Source organism: Rutidosis leptorrhynchoides, chromosome 6, assembly GCF_046630445.1.
Source record: "Rutidosis leptorrhynchoides isolate AG116_Rl617_1_P2 chromosome 6, CSIRO_AGI_Rlap_v1, whole genome shotgun sequence".
Classification (NCBI taxonomy): domain Eukaryota; kingdom Viridiplantae; phylum Streptophyta; class Magnoliopsida; order Asterales; family Asteraceae; genus Rutidosis; species Rutidosis leptorrhynchoides.
In genome coordinates this window covers 212,254,253-212,267,163 of record NC_092338.1, presented here as the reverse complement: position 1 = coordinate 212,267,163, position 12,911 = coordinate 212,254,253, and the positions used below count along the sequence as shown (strand labels likewise).

Below are 12,911 nucleotides of genomic sequence, written 5' to 3'. Positions count from 1 at the left end.
ACACCATTAAAGGTTTTCCTTTTTCATGCATAATGCGAATCGCATTTTTGTAACAAACGACCTCTGCTCTCACCTTTTTCAACCAGTCCATGCCAATTATTACATTAAAACTCCCTAACTCGACTGGTATTAAATCAATTTTAAACGTTTCATCCCCCAGTTTAATTTCTCTCTCCCGACATATATTATCTGCTGAAATTAATTTACCGTTTGCTAATTCGAGTAAAAATTTACTATCCAAATGTAACGACCCTGGATTTTTCCAACGTTTATTTATTAATAATTGTTATTATTAATACTTGTGAATTTTTGAATGCATGTTATTACATTTACTTGTTACCATGATTGCCCGTACTTGACTTTAAATGCCCAAAACGTCTTTGTGACGCACGAAACTTTCACGAATAATATTTTTAGAGTATTATTTACATTCATGATTGATTTTATTAATCATTTTAATTAACTATGGTGATTAGTTAGTTACTTGGGCTTTAATTGGATTACTTGTGAATTACTTGAACTTGGGCTTGATTAATGTTATGGACTCATGATTTTGGGCTTATAAGCCCACCCTACATCTTAAAAGAATTAGTTAGCCCACTAACTCATGTAAGTATTTCATTTAAGGGTTAACTAATTAGTTTGTTACTCATGGAATCTTGTTACAACTTCTTCCCATGCAAACACCCCATAATAACCAACTTTTGAAGCTTTTACATACAAGTGACTAGTGTGTAATCTCCTCCCTCTTGATCCCTCCCTAGCCGTCGGCCTACATGGCCATTAGAGGAGTTTTAATTTTTTTTTACCACTACATTTACTTGCATTACTCTTCACTTTCTCACACACACACATACTTGCATTTTTTTTTCTCTCAAAGTTCTCCCATCTTTCTCTCTTTTTCTCTAAAAGATTGTAAGTAACTTGAGCAACTTTTTTCTTCTTCTTTTCTTGTAAAAATCGAAACCCAACATACATATCATCATCATCTTTTGTTCTTTGTTTGTTGTTTGATACTTGTTAGTTGTTGTTACTTTGTTACTTGTTATTATTTACTTACTAGTTTTCAAGAACCAAACTTGTTAGTTTGTTCTTCATTTATCTTGTATTTACAAGAACACACAAGAACATAAACTTTCTAGTTTATGTTCTACACTTAATATGTTAAAAGATTTTAAGTTCATGATTGTAGAATCATTACTTTTAAGTCATATTTGTAAACTTAAAGTTTACATTCTTAAAGATCAAACTTTGGTTTGAAACTTTAAAGTATGAACAACCCATTAACTAGTTACTAGTTTACTTAGTTTATTTCCTTATATTATGCACTTTAGATTCATGTTTGTTGGTTAAAATTGGTCAAGTGTTACTAGTTAACTTTGATCTCATTTATCTTGAACAAAAGTTAACTTTAAAAGTTCAAGAACATGTAAGTAAGCTTTTTTTAATTATAACTTTGTACACTTATGTTAGATCTAGACTTTTGAGTCTTGGATCTTCAAGATCAAACTAAGAACTATGTTCTACATCTTAAGATCTTGTTTAGTTAGTTTACTTTCAAGTTTATAGTTCAATATTACTTTTATAGTTCATGTATGTGTTAAATCTAAGACTTTGATGTAACTTTGGTTCATCAAAACACTTGCAACACTTAAGTGAGTTGTGCTTCATGTCTTAGACTTACACTTGGGTTATGATGGTCAAACCTTGGTGAAAATGATGCAAACACATCAACGAGTTGTACACTTGAAGCTATATGCATCAAGGATGAGAACCATGATAAGCATCGAGCACCAAGAACCACCGGAACCTACTGACCCTACTGTTTTACTATTTCTGTGTCTGACCAGTATGACCTGGGCTTCTGTGACCTGGATTTTCAGTTAGCTCTGTTCGAGTAGATAACTTTTCATTTAGGACTCGTCTTAATCCGAGTTACGGTTTAGGATTTATGGCCCTCCGATCGTCACTATGTCCTTTTAACGTTGTGCAGAAAAGTCTGACCTACTCACACTTAAACCGTCGCCACGGTCACACGAAGACGAGTTTGATTCTGGAATTTTTACCACAACTAAAGGACTCGTATACGGAGCCATGGCCACTTGTCTCACCTTATTTAAGTAAGGGTAGAGGCCGTGGTGACTGACCGAAGTCAGCCTTTGTTTTAAACTCTTTCCATGAACGAAACTTACTTTACACCTTTTGTTTAATGATGAATGATGATGACCCTAAGACCTTATTTACATACTTTTAAACCTATTCGGAAGATATACTGACTTAGGTTGAGGACCCGTTTGGACAACCTTCATTACTTGCTTACTTTCCGAGTCATACTTTACCGCTACTTTAGCATTGTGAGTTATAGCATTCCCTTTTTACTTTAACTTATTTTGAGAACTGAGAATACATGCGGATTTTATTTTTTACATACTAGGCACGAGTACTTAAAATTTATATATGTGTGGGTTATATAACGGCAGAAACATTCCCTTTAGCTCGGTAACGTTTAGTCATTGGTTTTTGAACCGGTGAACGTGAATCTTAGATATGGATCCATAGGGTTTGACATCCCCACTCAGGCTAGTCGCGCTAGCATTTAATGAGTGTTTAATACTTCGTAAACGTACGCACTTTCCAAGTGTACTTTCAGGGGGTATAAACGTTAAGTTAGTTACCAAGTGCCCACGGTTAACATATACTTTATCATACTGTTTTGAAATGCTCTTTGTAGCACTGAAATCTCGTGGCCTACCTTACACACTGTTATACTTAAACTATAGCTCACCAACATTTGTGTTGACGTTTTTAAGCATGTTTTTCTCAGGTGCTTAAGGTTGCTTCCGCTGTGTGCTAGTCTTGCCGTAGACACCCGCTGCTCTAGTGTTATCACCGCATGAACTGTTTATCTTGCATTCAAACTTTAATACATTTGAAACTATGTTTTGTAACGACCTAAGGGTCACATACATTTATTCATGCTTGCTATTCGTAGAAGCATACTATTGGTGTAAAACATTTGATGTCGATTATGACGTCATCTTTCTATCGTGAATGCAACTTCTTTTATTACAGCATATAGTACTTAACCATGTAATGATCCTGTTGATGATTCGTACACGATGGTTTTGTACGGGGCATCACATTTGGTATCAGAGCATTGGTTGTAGGGAATTAGGTTGCATTAGTGAGTCTAAGACCGACCCGAGTAGGATTCACTAATAGGACTAATCTACAACTTGCTAGTTTACTTGTTTCCGCTGAACTTACTACATGCTGCTACTTACTTTTACTGCTACATGCCATATGCTACTACATGATTTCACTACCGTATGCTATTATCTGCTTTCAATTGCATGATACTTGTCGTTATTGCCATGCTACTTACTGTTACACATGATTTAGACTGTTGGCCTAATACGTGCTTGCTTTATGACTTACTGACATGGAAAATTTATTTTTCCTTGTTCAGATGTCGGATACTCCACCTGCTATCATTTTGGGCAGTTCAGACTCGTCAGCCACCCCACCTGCTACTGCTGCCGACACACCGATCCCGCTACCCACGAGTGACCCCGACGCTTCATCTTCCGGGACTAGTAGCCAGGCACCTACCCTAGTGGTTACTTCTAGCAGAGCCCAGGACCCTTCGGAGATTCCAGCTCCATCTGCCCCCGGACCCTCAGGATCACAGCCCCGCTCCGGTGAGATTGTGATTCCCGCGGAGTTCGGGGAAGGTCCGTTCCGTAACCGGTATCGCCATTGGTGCCGACGCGCCCTTGATGGACGTCTCATTTCGATCGGACCCAGTAGGTACAGATAGATGATGGCCGCTCGAGGAGAGCCAATTCAGCCACCAGTGCAGCCACCACCGCATGATTCAGATGATTCTTCATCCGATGATTCTTCAATCGACGGCTCTAGTGATGATGACTCCGACGAGGAGGACCCCGATGCACCTGTTCAACCACCCTCCACCTCTCTAAAGAAGTGGTATCGCTTCGACGGTACCATCCTTCCGGGGATCAACGGAGGACGAGCATTCACTGACGCATTTGGTCGGCGTCGTAGGGTTACTGCCCATAAGCGGCTTGTGCCGTATCCTGCCGACCCACTCGTGCGTAAGGCACCCCGTTACGTACTGACTATTTCTGGAGCCGGACCATCTACATCGGCACCACCTGCACCGCCAGCACCACCTGCCCCACCATCTCCCACTGTCGAGGAATTGACAAGGGAGGTGGAGATCCTCCGAGCTCGAGTTGCTGAGCTAGAGGACCAGATGGCTCATGCTATGGACATCCTTCACCCACCTTCACCGTAGGGCTTTTGTATTTAGATTTCATTATGTAATCTAGTTGTAGTTTTATGTTTCACTTATGTATTGTACGGACTTATTCAGATGTATGAAACTTATTATTATTAATGAATGGAACTTTGCGTTATTTAATTCTTGCACGACGTTCTATTTACATTACTGTACGATGATTCTGTGGTATTTGTACCTAGATGATTTATTTAATAACATGTAATGTTTTGATTCCATGTTGGTTACCATATACTGTATTATTACTATTTGCATACTGGATTTTGACTTGAGTCAAAATTTTTGTTTAGAACACCATGGACAACGGACGATCAACACCTACCACTGCCCAAATCGAAGAGATGATTGCCGAAAGGGTAGCCGCAGCCATTGCGGAAATGCAACCCCAAGCTCCACCGCCACCGCCACCACCACCGGTTATTCAGCCCATTCGAAATGGGTGTACTTACAAGGAATTCCAGAGCTGTAAACCACATAACTTCAGCGACACTGAGGGACCGGTTGGTCTCACTATGTGGTTCGAAAAGCTAGAATCAGTATTCCGAGTTAGCAACTGTTCGGAGGACAGCAAAACCAAATTTGCTTCTTGCACGCTGTCTGACGACGCGCTCACGTGGTGGAACACAATGGCACAGGCACAAGGCATTGATGAGGCGTATGCTACGCCATGGGAAGAATTTAAGTGTGCCATGATTGAGGAGTATTCTCCGAGAACCGAGATACAAAAGATGGAAATGGAATTCATGCAGTTAAAGGCCGTTGGGAACGACCTTGATGGTTACAACAGGAGATATTTGGAACCAGCCCTGATGTGTCCGACAATGGTCACCCCAGAATTCAAGCATATGGAGAGATACTTCTGGGGACTCCCTAAGTCCATCAAGGTAAATGTCACCTCGTCCAAGCCACCAAATATCCCGGAAGCGATGCGCATGGCGCATACTTTAATGAATCAAATCACCATCGATGAACCGGAGAAAACTAAGTCTGAAGCGGGTAGTAGCGAGAAACGCAAATGGGATAACCACAACAATAACAACAACAACAGGGGACGGACCTATGAACAGAACCCGACGAAACGACATGAGGGTTTCAGGGGAAACAACAACGGTGAAAACCCCAATCCGAACATCAACTCAAACCCGAACTACAAAGGAACCTTACCACAATGCAAGCGGTGCTACAAGCACCATACTGGGTATTGTAACGTTGTTTGTGAAAAGTGCCAACGGACTGGGCACATCAGTAAGGACTGTAAGGTCACCACTTTGAATGTGAAGGCGAACCCCAATGGACCGAAAAAAGTGCTATGAATGCGGACAGACGGGCCATTTCAGAAATGCGTGTCCAAACAAGCGAAAAGATGGTGGACCACCCCGTGGTAGAGCTTTCAACGTTAGTGCAAGGGATGCTCGAGAAAACCCCGACTTGGTGACAGGTATATTCACTATCAACAATCTTTTAGCTTCTGTCCTATTTGATACTGGTGCCGATAGAAGTTATGTATGTACACACTTTTACGATAAGATTAATTGGTCGTTAGTCCCGTTAGAAGAGAGTATGCTTGTCGAGGTCGCCAATGGAAAACTTGAGAAAGTGGACCATATTAGTCGAGGAGCTATTATCAACATAGCTGGTGTAGATTTCGAAATTGATTTGATACTCATCAAATTGGGAACTTTTGACGTGTTCGTCGGTATGGATTGGTTGACCAAGATAAAGGCCGATATTATCTGTGGAGATAAAGCTCTTCGTATACCACAAGGAGACGGTGAGCCACTGATCATCTACGGAGAGAGATGTACCTCGAAGCTGAACCTCATTAGTTGCGTGAAAGCGTAAAAGATCATGAAGAAGGGATGTTTTGCTGTCCTAGCGCATGTGAAAACAGTAGAAACTGAGGTGAAGAGCGTGAACGACGTTCGAATTGTGAACGAATTTTCCAATGTCTTCCCTGAAGAATTTCCTGGATTACCGCCGCCGAGAGCAGTAGAGTTTTAGATTGATTTAGTACCAGGAGCTGCACCTGTAGCTCGCGCACCTTATAGACTCGCACCTTCCGAGATGCAAGAATTACAGAGTCAACTACAAGAACTACTTGACTGTGGATTTATCCAACCAAGTTTCTCGCCTTGGGGCGCACCTGTTCTGTTTGTAAAGAAGAAGGATGGATCCTTCCGTATGTGTATCGACTACCGTGAACTCAACAAATTGACGATCAAGAATCGGTATCCTCTTCCTAGAATTGAAGATCTTTTTGATCAACTACAAGGATCGAGAGTTTACTCAAAGATCGATTTGAGATCCGGTTATGACCAGTTGAGGGTGAAGGAAAGTGATGTGATGAAAACTGCATTCAGGACCCGTTATGGTCATTATGAGTTTCTCGTGATGCCATTCGGTTTGACAAATGCACCTGCCATGTTCATGGACCTCATGAATCGTATCTGCAAGCCGTACTTGGATAAGTTCGTTATCGTCTTCATAGATGATATCCTCATTTACTCTAAGAGTGAAGAAGAGCATGAGCAACACCTCCTGCTAGTACTTGAACTCTTGAGGCAGGAGCAACTTTATTCGAAATTCTCCAAGTGTGAATTTTGGTTGAAGGAAGTCCAATTTCTGGGTCATGTTGTGAGCGACCAGGGTATCAAAGTTGATCCCGCCAAGATTGAAGCTATCAGCAAGTGGGAGACCCCCACTACTCCGACTCATATTAGCCAATTTTTAGGTCTCGCCGGTTACTACCGAAGGTTTATTGAAGGATTTTATCTGATTGCGCGTCCTTTGACCGCGCTGACTCACAAGGGCAAGAAGTTCATTTGGGAACCCGCACACGAATCAGCATTTCAAACTTTGAAGAAGAAGTTAACCACCGCACCTATCCTATCACTTCCTGAGGGCAGTGATGATTTGTTGTTTATTGTGATGCATCGAAGAGTGGTTTTGGTTGTGTACTGATGCAATGATCAAAAGTCATTGCCTATGCCTCCCGCCAATTGAAGATTCACGAGTGGAACTACACTACTCACGATCTTGAACTTGGAGCCGTTGTCTTTGCGCTCAAATTGTGGAGACACTATCTTTATGGAACTAAGAGCACTATCTTCACCGATCACAAGAGTCTCCAGCACATCTTTGATCAGAAGCAACTGAATATGAGACAGTGTCGATGGATCGAGACGCTCAACAACTACGATTGTGAACTTCGTTATCATCCTGGCAAGACCAATGTTGTAGCCGACGCTTTAAGCCGAAAGGAGAGGATGACACCTCTTCGTGTTAGGGCTCTGAACATTACCATCCATTCGAATCTCAACAGTCAGATCAGAGTAGCCCAAGATGAGGCTCTCAAGGAGGAGAATATATCTCATGAACATTTGAACATACTTGTCTCTCGATTCGAGGTTAAGGAGTCTGGACTCCGATGTTATGCCGGAAGAATTTGGGTACCTCTTTACAGAGATCTACGGAACCTTATACTTGATGAAGCACACAAATTGAGATATTCGATTCATCCCGTAGCGGGCAAAATGTACCATGACCTTAAAGAACAGTATTGGTGGCTGAATCTTAAGAAGGACATTGCGATTTATGTTGGTAAGTGTTTGACTTGCTCGAAGGTTAAAGCCGAGCATCAGAGACCTTATGGTTTACCAAATCTGCACACTTCTTGGCTATGAAGGAAACAGATACGATGGAGAGACTTGCTCAATTATACATCAAAGAGGTTGTATCTCGTCACGGTGTGCCTTTATCGATCATCTCCGATCGCGATCCCCGTTTTGCTTCTAGATTTTGGCGTTCTTTGTAAGAAGCCATGGGAACTCGTCTTGACATGAGTACTGCTTATCACCCACAGACCGATGGGAAAAGTGAATGAACGATTTAGATATTGGAAGACATGTTGCGTGCATGTGTCATTGATTTTGGAAAGGCTTGGGAAAGGAATTTGCCGTTAGCCGAATTCTCGTACAACAACAGTTATCACTCAAGCATTAATGCCGCACCTTTTGAAGCATTGTATGGCCGTAAGTGCCGATCTCCTATTTGTTGGGCCGAAGTAGGCGAAAAGCAAATCACCGGACCCAAGGTAGTCCATGAAACAACGGAGAAGATTGCTCAGATTCAAGCTAGACTTAAGACTGCCCGCGATAGTCAAAAGAGTTATGCCGATCTTAAATGTAAGGACTTTGAATTCAACGTGGGTGACCGTGTAATGTTAAAGGTTGCACCTTGGAAAGGTGTGATCCGTTTTGGAAAACGTGGAAAGTTAAACCCACGATACATTAGTCCTTTTGAAATCCTGGAACGTGTTGGACCCGTTGCTTACCGTTTAGACCTACCAGCACAATTGAGCTCAGTTCATCCTACCTTCCACGTGTCGAACTTGAAGAAGTGTCTTGCTGCACCCGAACTTATCATACCACTTGAGAAACTTACAATTGATGACAAACTCCACTTTATGGAAGAACCTGTTGAAATTATGGATCGTGAGATCAAAACTTTGAAACGCAACAAGATTCCGATCGTCCGAGTACGATGGAATGCCAAACGAGGACCTGAGTTTACCTGGGAGCGAGAGGATCAATTGATGCAGAAGTATCCTCACCTTTTCCCGACTCCTCCATCTACCTCAGCTTAAATTTCGGGATGAAATTTTCTTTAACAGGTGGGTAATGTAACGACCCTGGATTTTTCCAATGTTTATTTATTAATAATTGTTATTATTAATACTTGTGAATTTTTGAATGTATGTTATTACATTTACTTGTTACCATGATTACCCGTACTTGACTTTAAATGCCCAAAACGTTTTTGTGACATACGAAACTTTCACGAATAATATTTTTAGAGTATTATTTACATTCATAATTGATTTTATTAATTATTTTAATTAACTATGGTGATTAGTTAGTTACTTGGGCTTTAATTGGATCACTTGTGAATTACTTGAACTTGGGCTTGATTAATGTTATGGACTCATGATTTTGGGCTTATAAGCCCACCCTACATCTTAAAAGAATTAGTTAGCCCACTAAATCATGTAAGTATTTCATTTAATGGTTAACTAGTTAGTTTGTTACTCATGGAATCTTGTTACAACTTCTTCCCATGCAAACACCCCATAATAACCAACTTTTGAAGCTTTTACATACAAGTGACTAGTGTGTAATCTCCTCCCTCTTGATCCCTCCCAAGCCGTCAGCCTACATGGCCATTAGAGGAGTTTTAATTTTTTTTTACCACTACATTTACTTGCATTACTCTTCACTTTCTCACACACACACATACTTGCATTTTTTTCTCTCAAAGTTCTCTCATCTTTCTCTCTTTTTCTCTAAAAGATTGTAAGTAACTTGAGCAACTTTTTTCTTCTTCTTTTCTTGTAAAAACCGAAACCCAACATACATATCATCATCATCTTTTGTTCTTTGTTTGTTGTTTGATACTTGTTAGTTGTTGTTACTTTGTTACTTGTTATTATTTACTTACTAGTTTTCAAGAACCAAACTTGTTAGTTTGTTCTTCATTTATCTTGTATTTACAAGAACACACAAGAACATAAACTTTCTAGTTTATGTTCTACACTTAATATGTTAAAATATTTTAAGTTCATGGTTGTAGAATCATTACTTGTAAGTTCATTCTTAAAGATCAAACTTTGGTTTGAATCTTTAAAGTATGAACAACCCATGAACTAGTTACTAGTTTACTTAGTTTATTTCCTTATATTATGCACTTTAAATTCATGTTTTTTGGTTAAAATTGGTCAAGTGTGAAATGTCCCGTTCTTATTGATTAAAAACATTCCATATTAATTGATTTCGTTGCGAGGTTTTGACCTCTATATGAGACGTTTTTCAAAGACTGCATTCATTTTAAAACAAACCATAACCTTTATTTCATCAATAAAGGTTTAAAAAGCTTTACGTAGATTATCAAATAATGATAATCTAAAATATTCTGTTTACACACGACCATTACATAATGGTTTACAATACAAATATGTTACAACAAAATAAGTTTCTTGAATGCAGTTTTTACACAATATCATACAAGCATGGACTCCAAATCTCGTCCTTATTTAAGTATGCGACAGCAGAAGCTCTTAATAATCACCTGAGAATAAATATGCTTAAAACGTCAACAAAAATGTTGGTGAGTTATATGTTTAACCTATATATATCAAATCATAATAATAGACCACAAGATTTCATATTTCAATACACATCCCATACATAGAGATAAAAATCATTCATATGGTGAACACCTGGTAACCGACATTAACAAGATGCATATATAAGAATATCCCCATCATTTCGGGACACCCTTCGGATATGATATAAATTTCGAAGTACTAAAGCATCCGGTACTTTGGATGGGGTGTGTTAGGCCCAATAGATCTATCTTTAGGATTCGCGTCAATTAGGGTGTCTGTTCCCTAATTCTTAGATTACCAAACTTAATAAAAAGGGGCATATTCAATTTCGATAATTCAACCATAGAATGTAGTTTCACGTACTTGTGTCTATTTTGTAAATCATTTATAAAACCTGCATGTATTCTCACCCCAAAAATATTAGATTTTAAAAGTGGGACTATATATCAAAGTATGTTAAAAATATATTTACAACACTTTTAATATATTTTGATGTTTTAAGTTTATTAAGTCAGCTGTCCTCGTTAGTAACCTACAACTAGTTGTCCACAGTTAGATGTACAGAAATAAATCGATAAATATTATCTTGAATCAATCCACGACCCATTGTATATGTATCTCAGTATTGATCACAACTCAAACTATATATATTTTGGAATCAACCTCAACCCTGTATAGCTAACTCCAACATTCACATATAGAGTGTCTATGGTTGTTCCGAAATATATATAGATGTGTCGACATGATAGGTCAAAACATTGTATACGTGTCTATGGTATCTCAAGATTACATAATATACAATACAAGTTGATTAAGTTATGATTGGAATAGATTTGTTACCAATTTTCACGTAGCTAAAATGAGAAAAATTATCCAATCTTGTTTTACCCATAACTTCTTCATTTTAAATCCGTTTTGAGTGAATCAAATTGCTATGGTTTCATATTGAACTCTATTTTATGAATCTAAACAGAAAAAAGTATAGGTTTATAGTCGAAAAAATAAGTTACAAGTCATTTTTGTAAAGGTAGTCATTTCAGTCGAAAGAACGACGTCTAGATGACCATTTTAGAAAACATACTTCCACTTTGAGTTTAACCATAATTTTTGGATATAGTTTCATGTTCATAATAAAAATCATTTTCTCAGAATAACAACTTTTAAATCAAAGTTTATCATAGTTTTTAATTAACTAACCCAAAACAGCCCGCGGTGTTACTACGACGTCGTGAATCCGGTTTTACGATGTTTTTCGTGTTTCCAGGTTTTAAATCATTAAGTTAGCATATCATATAGATATAGAACATGTGTTTAGTTGACTTTAAAAGTCAAGTTAGAAGGATTAACTTTTGTTTGCGAACTAGTTTAGAATTAACTAAACTATGTTCTAGTGATTACAAGTTTAAACCTTCGAATAAGATAGCTTTATATGTATGAATTGAATGATGTTATGAACATCATTACTACCTTAAGTTCCTTGGATAAACCTACTGGAAAAGAGAAAAATGGATCTAGCTTCAACGGATCCTTGGATGGCTCGAAGTTCTTGAAGCAGAATCATGACACGAAAACAAGTTCAAGTAAGATCATCACTTGAAATAAGATTGTTATAGTTATAGAAATTGAACCAAAGTTTGAATATGATTATTACCTTGTATTAGAATGATAACCTACTGTAAGAAACAAAGATTTCTTGAGGTTGGATGATCACCTTACAAGATTGGAAGTGAGCTAGCAAACTTGAAAGTATTCTTGATTTTATGTAACTAGAACTTGTAGAATATATGAAGAACACTTAGAACTTGAAGATAGAACTTGAGAGAGATCAATTAGATGAAGAAAATTGAAGAATGAAAGTGTTTGTAGGTGTTTTTGGTCGTTGGTGTATGGATTAGATATAAAGGATATGTAATTTTGTTTTCATGTAAATAAGTCATGAATGATTACTCATATTTTTGTAATTTTATGAGATATTTCATACTACTTGCCAAATGATGGTTCCCACATGTGTTAGGTGACTCACATGGGCTACTAAGAGCTGATCATTGGAGTGTATATACGAATAGTACATACATCTAAAAGCTGTGTATTGTACGAGTACGAATACGGGTGCATACGAGTAGAATTGTTGATGAAACTGAACGAGGATGTAATTGTAAGCATTTTTGTTAGTAGAAGTATTTTTATAAGTGTATTGAAGTCTTTCAAAAGTGTATAAATACATATTAAAACACTACATGTATATACATTTTAACTGAGTCGTTAAGTCATCGTTAGTCGTTACATGTAAGTGTTGTTTTGAACCCTTTAGGTTAACGATCTTGTTAAATGTTATTTGTAGTGACCCGAACTTTTCCATGTTTATATATATTAATTGAGATTGATATTTACATGATTAAATGTTTCCAACATGTTAAGCAATCA

At 38.2% G+C, this 12,911-nt stretch overlaps 1 protein-coding gene across 1 annotated transcript in view; it reads left to right on the top strand.

Annotated features, from left to right (window-relative positions):
• The first annotated feature begins 3,823 nt into the window (after positions 1-3,823).
• LOC139854381 (uncharacterized) overlaps positions 3,824-12,911 on the top strand; it is a 39,801-nt gene continuing 30,713 nt past the window's right edge. Inside the window, exon 1 of the mRNA XM_071843688.1 lies at positions 3,824-3,958. Coding sequence (XP_071699789.1) covers positions 3,824-3,958 — 135 coding nt within the window. The remainder of the gene's footprint in view (positions 3,959-12,911) is intronic.